The sequence below is a fragment of the Cydia strobilella genome, chromosome 4, assembly GCF_947568885.1.
Source record: "Cydia strobilella chromosome 4, ilCydStro3.1, whole genome shotgun sequence".
Lineage (NCBI taxonomy): Eukaryota > Metazoa > Arthropoda > Insecta > Lepidoptera > Tortricidae > Cydia > Cydia strobilella.
In genome coordinates, this window is record NC_086044.1 from 1,522,069 (window position 1) to 1,539,780 (window position 17,712).

Here is a 17,712-nt window from a genome sequence, read left to right on the forward strand (position 1 = left end):
AATATCTGTGTTCATCACACAAATAAATGCCCTTACCGGGATTCGAACCCAGGACCATCGGCTTCACAGGCAGGGTCACTACCCACTAGGCCAGACCGGTCGTCAAACTAAATGTGTTGTATGACTTGATATTTTTATTATTAGATCTGGATTATAGGATTGAAGATTAGTTATTTGTTTTAGACAAAGTTGTTGTTTAACCTCTCGTGCTAATATTGATACCCGAGCAAGCGAAAGATTGCAAAATTTCGAAAAATGGAAACTTGAGCGTTGCGAGGGTTTCAAGGCACGAGTTTTAAACAAATTTTGGCACCGCGTGAAACACAATTTTTTTCACCACACCAACACAAGGAAAATACTAACTGTAAAATATCAAACAAAACCGTTATCATGTACTTGGCGCAAAACCTTTTAATTTCGGTTTCGCTCGAAAAACGGTTACTTTTAAACCGGTTTTAGGAGAACATTTCCATAAAGTTCTTGTCAGATTAACCTGTTTAGAACAATTAAAACCGGTTTCTTCCTATGTCGTTGTCTATGTTTACGTGGCACACCACCGGGTCGGCCGGGTGTTTTGTCGCTCGTCGAATAAACCGGTTAATTTAGGTTACAATGAAGTTCTGAAAACGTTCGCGTTCTTATGAAAGTTCGGAGGAAAACCGAAATAATCGGTCGGATCGGTATATACCGGTATTTTATAAACCAGTTCCGAGCCTTGAACTCGCGGGCGGAAGCGTATTTTATAATGTTACACTTATGTACCTTTATAAAACCGCTATATCCATTGAAAGAAGTCGCCATCGTTTCTCAACTGAATAATGGATAAGACAGACATTGTGGCACCGATCCCGGCTCACCTTTCTACTCGGAAACTTGCTTATAAATACATACTTACATACAGGTATTTAATGTTTATAGACAATTGACGATTAGCTTTAGCTGTTTAAAACATGGAGACTATATAAAGGAGCCAAATCTCTATTTATGAAAAGTGTCCATCAAAAAACAGTAATTAGGCGGCGCCACCATACACCGAAATACTACCAATAGACCTGTACCGCTGGCTATATTTTGACCCCTAGGTTATAAAAATATTAAAGTCAATTCTGTTTTCGCTTATGAATACTTTGTTAAGATGTAAATCTTACATTTTGTTTTGTGTCATATATATAATTTGCTTTTCTAGTAATTTGTTATTTTGTGGTAATTATTTTTTATTTTGAATTATCTTGGAGAAAAAAATATTCGAGAGAAAACATGTAACTGTGTTGCATTTAGGATAGTGTTTTTAGTTTGAAAACATAGTTTGTGTCAATTACGTCCGCTGCAATCTGATACTATGTCATAATATTCTAAATGACACAAAAAAAAATTAGAGTTAAAAAAAATTACTTAGGTCGAATTTAATCGTTTAAATAGGTCCATTAAATGATTTTGTGTCTTATTAAGGCAGAGCTTCATAAGATATTTGATGATTTTGTTGTAACAGGCTGTCACCGTTACAAAAGAATATTAAAGATATTAGAGTTTACATCTTATTAATTTGAAATGCGGGATAAATAAGATGTATGAATTTGTGTCACTTGCATCCACTGCATAAACAAATATTACAAAAATATTATTTGCGTTCAAACGAAGCTAGCGGGCGGTCTGAATGGGCAACGGAGGCCGTGCAGGGTGGGGCCGCGGCGTGACCTTGCCGTACGCAACGCATGTTTACTTCGCCTGTGCGCCAAATTAACGCAACTTATTCAAAGAAGTTACGCAAACAACACAACAACAAGCAAGCAAAGAATGCGTCGAATTATCTTTTACCTATTTAAAACTCATAGATATTGTACAATGTCACCATTATGCAAAAGAACTGTAAGTACATGTTTGATTTGCGAGCGAGCTGGCAACATTGCGCAGGGAAATCTTAAAAATATCGCGTTTACGTGAACACCACATACATTTATGACAGTGATAGGGAAAAGGTACCACTAAAGTAAAATTTGGTTATTAATACCGTGACTTTCTTTCATTCTTTGATAAAAAAAATTGCTATTTATGCAACAAGTGCGGAAATCATCTTTACGCACGTGTATCATACAATGTTTTACTATGCATTGTGCGAGTAAATAAAAAAACATGTCATGGCAAATAAGTTTAATTATTAAAAGGAGTGTTTTAAATCGACACGAGTTGCGAATTACCTTTTCGCACGTGTATCGTACGTTTTACAGTACATATGGCCCTTTAAACTTTCGACATATGCACGGTAAGTGCTCTTTTCCGCACTAGTGCGAGAAAGTAGCACCATATGTACTGTAAAAAAAATTGAAAACAAAAAGCACTAGTGCGGAAAAGCAGTACTTTCCGCACGATATGGCTCCGTAGGAAACGCACTTTTCGAGCACATGCATTGTAAAAAAATATATAGGACTGTATCTCCTAAACCATGCGTCGTAGCGCAAAAATAATAAAATTTTCGTTCCCCTTTATGTAACCCAAAAGAAAAACATGAAAAATACAATGAAAAAAAAAGAAACAAAATCTTTATAGGGCTGTATTAGCTGTATCTCCTATATCGTGCATCGTAGCGCAAAAATAATCAAATTTTCGCTCCCCTTTAAGAAGCCCCTAATTAAGATTTAAAAACGCAAAAAAGAAAAAAAAGAGGAAAAAATCTTTATAGGGCTGCATCTCCTAAACCGTGCATCGTAGCACAAAAATAATCAAATTTTCGTTCCCCTTAAGAAACCCTTAATTAAAACTTAAAAAAAAAACCAGGAAAAAAACTTTATAGAGCTATTATAGCTATATATATATAGATATAATATCTCCTAAACCGTGCGTGGTGGCGCAAAAATAATAAAAATTTCTTTCCCCTTTATGAAGCCCCAAAGTAATATACTAAAAACACAATGAAAAAAAAGAAAAAAATAACAAAAAAACTTTATAGGGCTGTATCTCCTACACCGTGCATCGTAGCGCAAAAATAATTAAAAAAATCCCTTTAAGAAACCCCTAATTAAGATTGAAAAACGCAAAAAAGAAAAAGAGGAAAAAAAATCATTTTAGGGCTGTATCTCCTAAACCGTGCGTCGTAGCGCAAAAATATTAAAATTTTCGTTCCCCCTTACGGAATCCTTCCCCCCCCAAAGTAATATACAAAAAACACAATGAAAAAAAAAAACAAAAAAAACTTTATAGGGCTGTATCTCCTAAACCGTCGTAGCGCAAAAATAATCAAATTTTCGTTCCCCTATGTGGAACCCCAAACTAATATACAAAAAACACAATGAAAAAAAAAATACAAAAAAAAAACCTTTATAGGGCTGCATCTCCTAAATCGTGCATCGTAGCGCAAAAATAATCAATTAATACTTAAAAAAAAAACAAAAAAAAACAGGAAAAAATCTTTATACAGCTATATCTCCTAAACCGTGCGTGGTAGCGCAAAAAGAACAAAATTTTCGTTCCCCTTTACGGAACCCCAAAATAATATACAAAAAACACAATGAAAAAAAAACAACAAAAAAATCTTTATAGGGCTGCATCTCCTAAACCGTGCATCGTAGCACAAAAATAATCAAATTTTCGTTCCCCTTTAAGAAACCCTTAATTAAAACTTAAAAAAAAAACCAGGAAAAAAAACTTTATAGAGCTATTATAGCTATATATATATATATATAGATATAATATCTCCTAAACCGTGCGTGGTGGCGCAAAAATAATAAAATTTTCGTTCCCCTTTATGCAACCCATAATTTATATTTAAAAAAAAAACGCAAAATTTAAAAAAAAATCATTATAGGGCTGTATCTCCTAAACCATGCGTCGTAGCGCAAAAATAATTAAAAAAAACCGCTTTAAGAAACCCGTAATTAATACTTAAAAAAAAAACGAAAAAACCAGAAAAAAAAACTTTATAGAGCTGTATCTCCTAAACCGTGCGTGGTACCGCAAAAACAATAAAATTTTCGTTCCCCTGTATGCAACCCATAATTTATATTTAAAAAAAACGCAAAATTTAAAAAAAAACATTATAGGGCTGTATCTCTTAAACCATGCGTCGTAGCGCAAAAATAATAAAATTTTCGTTCCCCTTTATGAAACCCCAAAGTAATATACAAAAAACACAATGTAAAAAAGAAAAAAAGAAAAAAAAAACAATAAAAAAATCTTTATAGGGCTGTATCTCCTAAACCATGCGTCGTAGCGCAAAAATAATAAAATTTTCGTTCCCCTTTATGCAACCCATAATTTATGTTTAAAAAAAACGCAAAATTTAAAAAAAAAAATCATTATAGGGCTGTATCTCTTAAACCATGCGTCGTAGCGCAAAAATAATTTAAAAAACCCCTTTAAGAAACCCGTAATTAATACTTAAAAAAAAACAAAAAAAAAACCAGGAAAAAAAACTTTATAGAGCTGTATCTCCTAAACCGTGCGTGGTACCGCAAAAACAATAAAATTTTCGTTCCCCTTTATGCAACCCATAATTTATATTTAAAAAAACGCAAAATTTAAAAAAAAAATCTTTATAGGGCTGTATCTCCTAAACCATGCGTCGTAGCGCAAAAATAATAAAAAAAAAACCCCTTTAAGAAACCCGTAATTAATACTTAAAAAAAAAACAAAAAAAACCAGAAAAAAAAACTTTATAGAGCTGTATCTCCTAAACCGTGCGTGGTACCGCAAAAACAATAAAATTTTCGTTCCCCTGTATGCAACCCATAATTTATATTTAAAAAAAACGCAAAATTTAAAAAAATATCTTTATAGGGCTGTATCTCCTAAACCATGCGTCGTAGCGCAAAAATAATAAAATTTTCGTTCCCCTTTATGCAACCCATAATTTATATTTAAAAAAAAACGCAAAATTTAAAAAAAAAAACATTATAGGGCTGTATCTCTTAAACCATGCGTCGTAGCGCAAAAATAATAAAATTTTCGTTCCCCTTTATGAAACCCCAAAGTAATATACAAAAAACACAATGTAAAAAAGAAAAAAAGAAAAAAAAAACAATAAAAAAATCTTTATAGGGCTGTATCTCCTAAACCATGCGTCGTAGCGCAAAAATAATAAAATTTTCGTTCCCCTTTTTGCAACCCATAATTTATGTTTAAAAAAAACGCAAAATTTAAAAAAAAAATCATTATAGGGCTGTATCTCTTAAACCATGCGTCGTAGCGCAAAAATAATTTAAAAAACCCCTTTAAGAAACCCGTAATTAATACTTAAAAAAAAAAACAAAAAAAAAACCAGGAAAAAAAACTTTATAGAGCTGTATCTCCTAAACCGTGCGTGGTACCGCAAAAACAATAAAATTTTCGTTCCCCTTTATGCAACCCATAATTTATATTTAAAAAAACGCAAAATTTAAAAAAAAAATCTTTATAGGGCTGTATCTCCTAAACCATGCGGCGTAGCGCAAAAATAATAAAATTTTCGTTCCCCTTTATGAAGCCCCAAAATAATATACAAAAACACAAGAAAAAGAAAGAAAAAAATAATAACAAAAAAACTTTATAGGGCTGTATCTCCTAAACCGTGCATCGTAGCGCAAAAATAATCAATATCCGTTCCCCTTTAAGAAGCCCCTAATTAAGATTTAAAAACGAAAAAAAGAAAAAGAGAAAAAAATCATGAAATAAAACTATGAAAACGGATTATATCGCGTATATTGAATTTATAATACATCCCGACGTTTCGAACTCTTTACAGCGTTCGTGGTCAACGGGTGACTCCCGTTGACCACGAACGCTGTAAAGAGTTCGAAACGTCGGGATGTATTATAAATTCAATATACGCGATATAATCCGTTTTCATAGTTTTATTTCATGAGTAACTATCGCGGTAACCGAAGACAATATTAGAAAAAAATCATTTTAGGGCTGTATCTCCTAAACCGTGCGTCGTAGCACAAAAATAATAAAATTTTCGTTCCCTTTTATGAAACCCCAAAGTAATAACAAAAAACGCAATGACAAATAAAGAAAAAAAAAACAACAAAAAAAACTTTAGGGATGTATCTCCTAAACCGTGCATGGTAGCGAAAAATAATCAAATTTTCGTTCCCCTTAAGAAGCCCTTAATTAAGATTTAAAAACGTAAAAAAGAAAAAGAAAAAAATCTATATAGGGCTGTATCTCCTAAACCGTGCGTCGTAGCGCAAAAATAATCAACTTTTCGGTCCCCTTTATGTAACCATTAATTTATACAAAAAAATCGCAAAAAAAAGAGTTTTTTTTTATAGGGCTTGATCTCCTAAACCATGCGTCGTAGCGCAAAAATAATTAAATTTTAGTTCCCCTTTATGAAACCCCAAAGTAATATACAAAAAACACAATGTAAAAAAGAAAAAAACAATAAAAAAAACTTTATAGGGCTGTATCTCCTAAACCGTGCGTCGTAGCGCAAAAATAATCAAATTTTCTTTCCTCTTTATTCAACCCTTAATTTATATTAAAAAAAAAACGCTTTCACTAAACTGCTGTAACTCGGAAACTTAGAATCCACAAAGGGGACTTTACTAAATTATGACACATATTAAAGCCTGACCAGTAATATATGATCATTGTCAAGAGGGCGCTGTTCATTCTCATGTATATGGTGACAGTTCAGTATAGTATGAAAAAATATTGTATTTAATGAACATCATCATCAATGTAATTAATGTTGCTTGCCACGCTTAAACATAACAAAAATCACAATAAATTGCGTCTTAAAATAAACTTAAAAAGTCTACTAAAAATCGAAACAAAAGTAATTTTTAAGTCGCTGATGTGACATTCTCAATCAAAAGGTAGGTACCACTTTGTCGTTTACCATAAAGACGAAATTTGATTATATCTTTATACAAATAACCTGTCAGAGAAAGTGGTACCTTTTGATTAGGAACGTCACAAATGTTGGTCAGTATGAGGAGTGCAGCCTACAGTTTATTTTTAATTATATTTATATACCTACTACGGTAAGATTGATAAGACAATGTAATTATGCCTCCGAATGAAATAAATCCACTGTATCGCAAAACTAAGTGGCGAGACAGCTCATAATGCCATCTCTTGGTTGGTCTTAACAAGGGTAAAGGAGATAGTATTATTAAGATCTCAGTCGCCAGCTGATATTGCGGCAAGTATAATAAGCACCCCACCCGCGTAGGTACCCTTCCCCGCGCACGCCCTTCTTGCTCAATTGAGTTTTATTTTGCCAGATAGTAAAAAAACCGTGGATCAAAATGACCCAAATTATGAATGATGTCTCAATGTGGTATTATAATATTGTAGACGTAAACTTAATAATATGAATTTTTTTTTGTGGCAGATACAGGATGTTAATTAGAAAAAAATTTTTTTTAAATAAAAGCGGTGGATGAATTTGACACAGATTTGTTTGAATAACATATAACAATGTTCTGTAAAGTACAACACTTCACTTACCGACTCTAATATTTTTTTAGGCGTTTTAGGATCAATATTAGGTATTTATTAAATGCCATTATACCCGTGGATGAAAATGACACAAAATGCGTGTGTACGTCGGAAGCCACTTTGCCTTTACAGGGAAACAAAGAATTTCGTCTCGAATATTTTTTTTACAGAATGCTGATTGAAAAAAGAAATACCTAAATTTCTACCTAAGCAAATACCTAGGATGACACAAAATATTATTTTTAGGTTTAGTATATGGTCTGGAAACTATATATAAAAAATAAGCAACATTAATATTCTTATAACCTCAGAAGTTATTGGTACAGGTCTACAAAAACAACCTGCGTAATTTGGTCGGGTTATTTGTTGCCTTATATGGTTCATGTTATACTCATGTCCCAGGGCCTAACTAGCGCCACCGGAGATATTAGGAACTATTATTTAAAGCTGAAAGCGGTCACTTTTGCAACAATTCTGCCATAAGAGATTGGCATCCTTTCTATACCATCCATAGTTTGAAGTGATGCGATTTGCATAATAATGAATTTAAAAACAACGCCACCCTGCTTTCATCTACTAGAAAACTTTATGTTATCTATATAGTTTGTCAAAGGACTGTCTCATTTCAAACATAGACAGGGAGAATCATACTATCTTTGTCTTACACTAGTACTAGCACCCAAAGGAAAGGGATGAGTATAGTTTTTTTTTGTTCTTATTTACTGACAATTTGGTTTGACCAACTATGTATAATGAAATAAAACTATGAAAACGGATTATATCGCGTATATTGAATTTCACCCGTTGACCCGTCACCCGTTGACCACGAACGCTGTAAAGAGTTCGAAACGTCGGGATGTATTATAAATTCAATATACGCGATATAATCCGTTTTCATAGTTTTATTTCATGAGTAACTATCGCGGTAACCGAAGACAACTATGTATAATTTTAGATCGGCTTAATATCGAGTCAAATTGCTCTTTATGAATAGTCAAAACTACGATGGGATCTTGAAGAAATCGAAGAAAATCTTCATACTCGTATATGTATGTACTTACTATAGGCTCACATATCTATAGTAGTTTGGATGTTTCAGATAGTAACTCGATACAATCGATACAGGCTTCAGGTAGTACAATACATACAACAATACAATTATAGCCTACTGGTTTGTAAAGCTGTTCTTTTTCGTTAAAGGTAAATAAACAGATTTCAATAATTTGTGGTAAAATTATAGTCACATAAATTTAATCTTTACTTCATTTCAGGAAGGCTACTGGGGCCTCCGAGACGGCGGCTGCAGACCTTGCCAATGTGGCGCGGGCGCCGCCGCCTGCGATCCTGTCACCGGGCAATGTGCATGCGCGCAGGGCGTCGGAGGGGACTCGTGCGATAGATGCCTTAGAGGATACTATGGATTCGGGCCTAATGGTTGTCTACGTAAGTATCTGATGTTAAAGTGAGAGGGGTAGAGAGGGTGAGAGAGGTAGGTGAGCCTGTCATCGGGCAATGTGCGTGCGCGCAGGGCGTCGGAGGGGACTCTTGCGATAGATGCCTTAGAGGATACTATGGATTCGGGCCTAATGGTTGTCTACGTAAGTATCTGATGTTAAAGTGAGAGGGGTAGAGAGGATGAGAGAGATAGGTGAGCCTGTCATCGGGCAATGTGCGTGTGCGCAGGGTGTCGGAGGGGACTCGTGCGATAGATGCCTTAGAGGATACTATGGATTCGGACCTAATGGTTGTCTACGTAAATATCTGATGTTAAAGTCAGAGGGGTAGAGAGGGTGAGAGAGGTAAGCCTGTCATCGGGCAATGTGCGTGTGCGCAGGGCGTCGGAGGGGACTCGTGCGATAGATGCCTTAGAGGATACTATGGATTCGGGCCTAATGGTTGTCTACGTAAGTATCTGATGTTAAAGTGAGAGGGGTAGAGAGGGAGAGAGAGGTCATGCAGCGATCGAGGGGACTCTTCAACTATACTTCGTTTTTATTAGCATTAGAAAATAGGTAAACAAGATACGTGTCTTTTAATTCAAATTTCAAATTGAAAAACACTTTTTCAAAAATCAGTAACTATTACTTATGAAAGCAAAAAAATGTAAATGATCGTATTTTGATTATGATTGTTGCATATATGCCGTGACTTATTTTTCAAAAGTGATATTCAATAAAAAGATACGTCAAGATTGTTTACCTTTTTTCTAAAGCTTAAAAAAAGAGGTATATTATAGACCTATTTGTGTATTATTTTAGCGATTCACTTACACTTATACGTAATAGAGTTTACACTTTCTTTCGGAAAGCTATATTTGGTGAAGTGGAACTCGACATACTGTTTTGAATAACCGACGTTTTTAAGTCATATTACAGCTTGTGTAACTTGCTAGTTTTGTTCCAGCCTGCCCCCCTTGTTCCGACGGGAAGGTGTGTTCGCCCGAAAACGGGCGTTGCGTCTGTCCACCCCGCTCCAGAGGTCCGGGGTGCAAACAATGCGCCCCCGGCTTCTGGGCCAGGCCTGCTGGGTGCAAGCGCTGTTCCTGCGGGCCCGGAGCCGCATCTGGTAAGTGTAATGGCGGCGAGAAAATGTGACACTATAAGCTTCAGCGTTCCATGCTTAAAGTATGCTTGTCGAGAACACCACTTATTTTTGCCATGTTTAAAGTTTATGGTGGTTCATGGTTGGGTATAACCAGTTGGAGGTTAGGCGGGAGCTTGTTCCAGCGTCCTATATATTTAAATGATTGCGCGGTAAGATCAGTAACCCAGAGGTACTGGCCACGGTGAACCTGTGCGCGCCCTCGCGGTACCTATGTGTGGCGCCGACGCCTACCGCAGCTACTAGCCGTGCCGCGCGCGCGCAGCTCCGGCCTACTGCACGAGGCGCCGTGAGCAAGAGCCTTCCGCACGCTCAATCAAGTTGCTACCCGGATTGATGTGTTCCATGATGTTATGAGAATGACTTAATTAAAGTCACTTTGTGTTATGTTATACTAGAAATAGTTTTATAAATATATTATTATGTCTCTAGTTTACAGCGTTGGGCAACTGTTATGATAGCTGTATCGTTATTATCAATAAATAAATAAATAATCTTTTGTCGTTTACCACATCTAAATCTATTCAATTGGTGTCATTTAAAAATATCAATAAACTCGAACGAAAAGGGCAAAGTTTGCTATTAATTATAGTTAAGAATGTGACCCAAATTATCTAGTCGGCGAGATAACTTTATTACAGCAATATGCAATCATGTTTCTTGTTAAACGAGCAATCATGATTGCTAAATTGACTAATAACGGTTATGAAATTGCTTTATGTTTGTTTCTGTGCCGTGCCCTTTGACTGACCTTTAACAGACGTCAAAAAGGAGTTTATTTTCAAGTCATTGCATCTTTGTTTTAATTTTTTATCTAAAGTTTGACCAGAAATATATGATCATTGTCAAGAGAGCGCTGTTATGCTTATTAAATTAGTTCCAGTGAAATTCCGCAACATGGCGCGTGATCATATATTCCTGGTCGGGCTTTATCTTCCCTGAAAGACGGCTGGTCGATTTAGGAAATTCTTTGGTCTACCCTGTCTTCTAGTCGACTGTCTGATGACGGGATCCTAGAGAAATCGATGGAACTCTTTAGTTATTTTTGTTGTCGTCGAAACAGCCTTTACATTTTTAGAAATACTTCTTTAATTCTCAGATAACTGCGACCCTCTCACCGGGCAATGCAAGTGCCGCGCCGGCTGGTCTGGGGCTTCCTGCGACGTGTGCGCACTGGGCCACTTCGGGCCAAGATGCAAGCCCTGCCACTGCCATCCGGACGGGAGTGCTACCTGTGAGAATGGTGTGTGCGGGTGTGATGATAATGGACAGTGTTTCTGTAAGGTAAGTTGATAAGTTGTAAGGTAGATTGGTAAGTTGGTCAGAAGACGAGCTGCCGGTAGGCCTCCAACAAGATGGAGCGACGACCTGGTGAAGGTCGCGGGAATTCGGTGGATGCGAGCGGCACAGAATCGGTCGGAGTGGCGAGCCTTGGGGGAGGCCTTCAATCGGCTGACATGGTGATGATGATGATGAAGTTGATCCCTGAAACAATAAACATAAGTAGACACAATTTGTATGGAAGCGCGTTTATCAAGTTGAATGTGAGTTGTCTGGATATTCTTCATCTAATTGTTGAGATTATGAAGTGCAGTCAGACTCAATAGTAGCAAACAGTATAGAACATAATATTTTACTTGGCATTTTCCGCAAATCGACATCCAATGTGCCTATTAGAATTTAGAACATAATATGTGACACTGTGAAGAAGGAGTGTGCCGATATTGGGCCACTGCCCATTTTGCCAAGTTATTTCTAAGGGGTGTTATAAGTTTACCGCTAATGTCTGCCTGTGTCTGTCTGTGGTATCGTAGCTCAAACGGATGAATCGATTTCGCTGTGGGTTTTTTTACGTGAAAGCGAGTTTTCTTGCTAATTCTTATTCAACATAGCTAAGAGCCACCTTAGCTATGTTGGATAAGAATAAATTTAGCAGTTTGAAGAATACAGTTCTTTCCCAAAATTATGGAATTCCCGTAATTGTGTGTTGGATTCTTTTATTTTTATTTTAGTTTAGTTTTTAGTTTTATTATATAATTTTAATTGTAATTATTTTATTTCAGGCCAACGTAGTGGGTGAGAAGTGCGATCAATGCCGGCCGGGAACATTTGGACTATCAGCTTCGCCAAGTGGATGCACCGAGTGTTTCTGCTTCGGACGCAGCGCGCACTGCACACAGGCAGGTTCAATCAATCTTTAGGTAGTTATGGCTCCATTGGCTCCATCGATACTGTCGATGATTTCGCCAACGGCAAAGTGGGATCCACGTGGGATCGAATTAACATTTCAACCAGTGTACGGTAAATAATAAAATTATGGGCCTCTAGGGCTCTAGCCAGACACGGTTAGAGGTAGAAATACCAAATGCTCTTAGAGCACGACGATGTTCGGTAGTTATTGTAGTATTTGTAGTTGTCTCGTAAAACCGATAGCTGGATTTTACGAGAAGCACGTGGACTACCGGCCGTTGACTCCAAAATGGTGGTTAAACACGCTTTGAGATTAATTCTCCATTCACTGCACACTACTACATTAGATTACTATATAATAAAGCTATCGATATTACACTTTAAACAATATTAATGAGCAAAAAACAAAGGAATTAATCACGAGGCTACTATCAAGATGGCGTTCGAACCGGAAGTCATCCACAGGCAGGTTACTTCTCTAGTCTAACGTAGATCGTGAAGAGCCAAACAACCTAAGTGTACAAACCTAAGCTGTTATTATTTTCCTTGAGTAGTTGGTTCTATTCGTTTGGGCCATTTGGTAATAATGGCATTATGTCAGTATTACAGCGTCTGTCATAATTTTGAACCTGCTGGTGTTGTTGACATTCGTTAGAATATTGATAAATTCTGCGAAATTTTGCACCCATGTGCATACACATATACGTGTGTTCGTTAGTTATAATTTGGGTTTTCTTAGAAACGCATAACTTTTCAGGATTGCCATAAAACAAACCTAACCTAACCTATCTATAGGATAACCTGAGGATAATCCTGAAAAGTTAACGGTTTCTGAATACTAATTGTTCACTCACTATACTGCACTGCACTTCCTACTTTTTGTAATGAAACACTTCACTTGACAACTTAATACTCATTTATTCCCAAACCAAATTTACTATATACGGGGCTGTGGAAAAATCTTAACAGCGCGAAGCAGCCGATATAACAGCGACATCTATTGTGAAATTAGGCAACTCTAAAAACTAAACATTACTACATTCAACATTATCGGCCCCCAAGGACGACTTGTCCTTCATAAAGAAACATGTAAACAAAAACAACGAGAATAGTAAAGTTAACAACACGTGAAAATCTACATGAATCAATAGTAAAAGCGTTAAATTACACAGTGAAACTCAAATAGAGCTATTCTTCAAAAACTAAAACATATTAAACTTCTTAACAGACTATAGTTAAGAATCCAGAGGTAGAGGGCAAATTTTAGCAATGGGCCTACGAAAAGTACCATTCTTTAATTTTAACGTAACCACTCGTGTTAAACCATCTCTACCGGGATGCTTGTCTATTATACGACCTAACAACCACTTTCCGGGAGGGAGTCTTTCATCCTTGACCAAAACTACTGTTCCAATATCAGGATCAGGATTAGTAACGGTCCATTTATACCGGTTTTGTAATGTTGTTAAATACTCAGAACTCCAACGAGTCCAAAGCGATTGCAACATCCTTTGGAGCAATTGCCAACGATCCAAACGGGATACTGGCACAGTTGTGAGACTTTCTTCCGGAACAGTGATAGGAGCTTCACCTATAAGAAAATGTCCCGGTGTAATTGGAGAAGCATCATCAATCGAGTTACTAATGGGAGTTAACGGTCGAGAATTTACACAAGACTCCACTTGAGTCAACAGTGTGGAATACTCTTCGAACGTAAGAAGAGTCTGCCCGATAACACGCTTAAGGTGAGACTTGATCGATTTCACACCAGCTTCCCAAAGTCCACCAAAATGTGGTAAGCCAGGAGGAATAAAGTGCCATGTAGTTTGGTCATTTGCCAAAATCTCAGATATTTCTCCAACTACTTCTGAGTTCCTATTCCTAAACATAGTGTCAAGCTCTTTCGAGGCTCCAATGAAGTTGGTACCACAGTCGCTCCACAGATCACTACAATGACCGCGTCTAGAAGTGAAACGACGAAAAGCGGCAATAAAGGCAGCCGTGGACAAGTCACTCACAAGTTCTAAATGAATGGCCTTGGTCACGGTGCACACAAACAAAGCAATATAGGCTTTACAAGTGCGTTGACATCTACCAGGGTACAATTTTAACTGGACTGGACCAGCAAAATCCACTCCACTTTTACGGAAGGGCTTATCTGGCGTTACACGACACGCAGGTAACTGACCCATCAATTGGTTGATCGGTGTTGCAGACTGTTTGAAACAAGGGATACATTTATGAATAACTTTCCTAACTAAATTCTTAGCACCGATTATCCAATATTTGCAACGAATTCCATTCAGTCAGTTGAGGACATCCGTGCAAACAATGAATATGAGCATCATTTACAATTAAAACAGCTAAATGACACTTCGAGGTTAGAACGACAGGTGATTTTGTATCAAAGTGTACATTTGCATTACGTATACGTCCCGTAACTCGAACAATACCATTTTCATCAATAAACGGGGCAAGTGGGGTCAAAACATCAGATTTCGGAATCCTTTGGCCTTTTCTCAACATTTGTAACTCTTCCTGGAACCAAAATTCCTGAGAGAGTCGAATGCAAACCCTTGTGGCATATCTCAATTCGGTAACTGTAAGATGCTGAGGAAAAGTCTCAGGGACTATCTGATTCAGTTTTGCATCAATGTGTGCTTTACACAGCTTTACAAATCTCAATAGGTACGCTGTAACGCGAATCAATTTTGTCAGAGTAGAGTATCTAGCCAAATATGTAAGTCGATCATCACTCTCATTCGATACACCAGCTTTGAGTGCTACTATCTTATTATCATTTCCTTTCGAATTTTCTTTGGCTTCTAGTTGTGTTGTTGGTACGTCGAGAGAGAGTGAGCGACAATTATCAAATTCATTCCTTTGGTGAAGTACAGTTGGTCCGCGCCACCACAGCTCGCAGTCTTTAAACAGATCGGGACGAATGCCACGCGACGCAACGTCTGCAGGGTTTTCTGCCGATTGAATGTGGTGCCACCGGCCACTACTTACATTATTAACAATCTCAGTGACTCTATTAGCTACGTACGTTTTCCAAGTGCTAGGGTTTCTTCGAAGCCACGCTAAGACAATCATTGAATCTGTCCACGCAAAGACAGATTCCTCAGGCAAACGAAGACTGTGCTGAACATCTTTGAGTAACTTCGAGAGCAGTACCGCGCCACACAGTTCCAATCGTGGGATGGAGACTTGTTTTACAGGTGCCACTTTTGTTTTGGCAATGACTAGTGACACGTGGATTCTGTGGGGCGTGATAACTCGCAAATAAACAACAGCAGCGTAAGCTAAACAAGAGGCATCACTGAACCCGTGAATTTCCACTATTTCCTTGCCGTTAAATTGTGTATGAACCCAACGATCTAAATACAAGGTTGGCATGTGACAGAGCTGGTCCCTGTAGCTTGACCACTCTGTGGCAAGTTCGAGCGGAAGTTCATCAGTCCAACCAATACCACTCAACCAAAGTTTTTGTAAAAACATTTTTGCAGTGATAATCACAGGCCCTAAAAAACCTAAAGGGTCATATGATTTCGCAATATCCGACAGTACTGACGTTTTGGTGAAGCGTTCTGTGGGTTCTGAAATATCTACCTTAAGTTCGAAGACATCATGATGTGAGTTCCATTTGATACCTAAAGCTTTGATGGTATCATCAAGCTTGATCTCGACACTTGGTTGATTTGTTTTTTCTGAGCTAGGAATTTTCTTCAAGACGTCAGGACTGTTGGATGCCCATTTGTGCATTTCAAATTTACCATTAGCCATAGCTTGTGTGATACGACTCTGTAACTTAGTAGCTTGTTCCACGTCATTCGCACCTGTCAGTAAGTCATCCATATAAAAGTCATTACTTATGACTTCAACTAAGTCTGGGAATTCCTCTTTTTCATCTTGTGCAAGCTGCTTTAGTGTGCGAATAGCGAGGAAGGGAGCGCATGACGTACCATATGTCACCGTTAACAAACGTTTCTCGACGATTTCATCTTGTGGAGATGAGCGCCACAGTATGCGCTGATAGTCAACATCTTCTTTAGCGACGAGTATTTGGCGATACATTTGCTTTACGTCAGCAAGCAGACAAATCTTGTGCGTACGCCAACGAACGATGAGATCTCGTAAGCCTTGCAATAGTGATGGTCCGATAAGTAATTCGTCGTTCAGAGATGAGCCATTTGACGGCTGTGCAGTCCCATCAAAGACAACACGCAGCTTTGTTGTGCTGCTGGATTCTCTTATCACAGCGTGGTGAGGGAGATGGTAGACTTTGTGAGTTGGCTTATGTTGTGGGTCTACATCTTCTAAATGATTCAGCTTCTGATATTGATCTATGAAGTCCGCATAATCTTTCTGAAATTTAGGCTTATTTGCAAATCTTTTCTCCATGTGCATTAGTCTCTGTAGTGCGATATGTCGAGAATCGCCTAAGTTCTTTTCGTGGTCATCTTTAAACGGTAAGTGTACGACGTAACGACCATCTTCTTGTCTGGAGTGAGTTTCTTTATAGTGCTCTTCACATTGTGTCTCAAGATGTGTCATCGGTTTTTCATGAGGCTTGTACTCTTCAGTCTCCCAGAATTTGCGTAGGAGTTGATCTACCTCGATAAGTGCGTGATGTGCTACAATATTGTGAGGTGGCAGATCGCTTCGTGGTTTAGACGCTCCAGAGACAAACCATCCGAGTTTCGAGTTTTGTGCTATAAGCTTGTCATCGTTATATTTGTGAAGTCCGTCTAGCAAAATAAATGCATAGACCTCGGCGCCCAGTAGAACATCAATAGGTCCCGGCGATTGCATGTGAGGGTCCGCTAGTTGCAATTGGGACAGGGCAGGCCATTGTGAGATGTCAAACTCCTTTGAGGGTAGCCAACTATTAATCTTCGAGAGTACGTGAGCGTCAACTTGCATTACATAGTGAGTGTCTATCGGAGAGTGAATATCTAAGTTAACGACGTGTCGTGGCAGTGTAGCTTGATTTTCAAGACCTGTGATATTAGCTGGCTGGAAAGTTTTCTTCAGTCGTAGCAGTTGCACTGCAGACTCCGTAATGAAGGTGCCTTCTGAGCCTTGGTCAATAAGGGCTCTAAGTTGTACGAGAGAACCACTGCTATCCTTTAAATATATTTGTGCTGTGGCTAATATCACTTGTTTGCCTTTTTGTGAAACCTTCAGACTTGTGAGTTCCTTAATTTGTGTGTCTTCAGATTCTGTGGGTGTATCCATCGTGACTGTATTCGCAGTTGTACTCTGGTAGTGCAAAAGCGTATGGTGTTTGCGATTACAGGTTCTACATGTTGTGACTTGTCTACAGTTCCGTATGGAATGTCCTTTGACAAGGCAATTGAAGCATAAGTTGTTGTTCTTTACAAATTCTTTACGTTGATCTATGTCGAGTTGTGCAAATTCAGTGCAGTGACAGATGTAGTGACTTTTCTTACAATATGTGCATTCCGTATCAACTTCAGCGGTGAAAGATCTCAC

The 17,712-nt window shown here is 37.8% G+C and overlaps 1 protein-coding gene across 1 annotated transcript in view; it reads left to right on the plus strand.

Annotated features, from left to right (window-relative positions):
* Positions 1-17,712, plus strand: part of LOC134740894 (laminin subunit alpha-2) — a 313,744-nt gene that overhangs the window by 253,666 nt on the left and 42,366 nt on the right. Inside the window, exons 22-25 of the mRNA XM_063673547.1 lie at positions 8,694-8,865; positions 9,826-9,987; positions 11,123-11,307; positions 12,087-12,203. Of these exons, the coding sequence (XP_063529617.1) occupies positions 8,694-8,865; positions 9,826-9,987; positions 11,123-11,307; positions 12,087-12,203 (636 nt within the window). The remainder of the gene's footprint in view (positions 1-8,693; positions 8,866-9,825; positions 9,988-11,122; positions 11,308-12,086; positions 12,204-17,712) is intronic.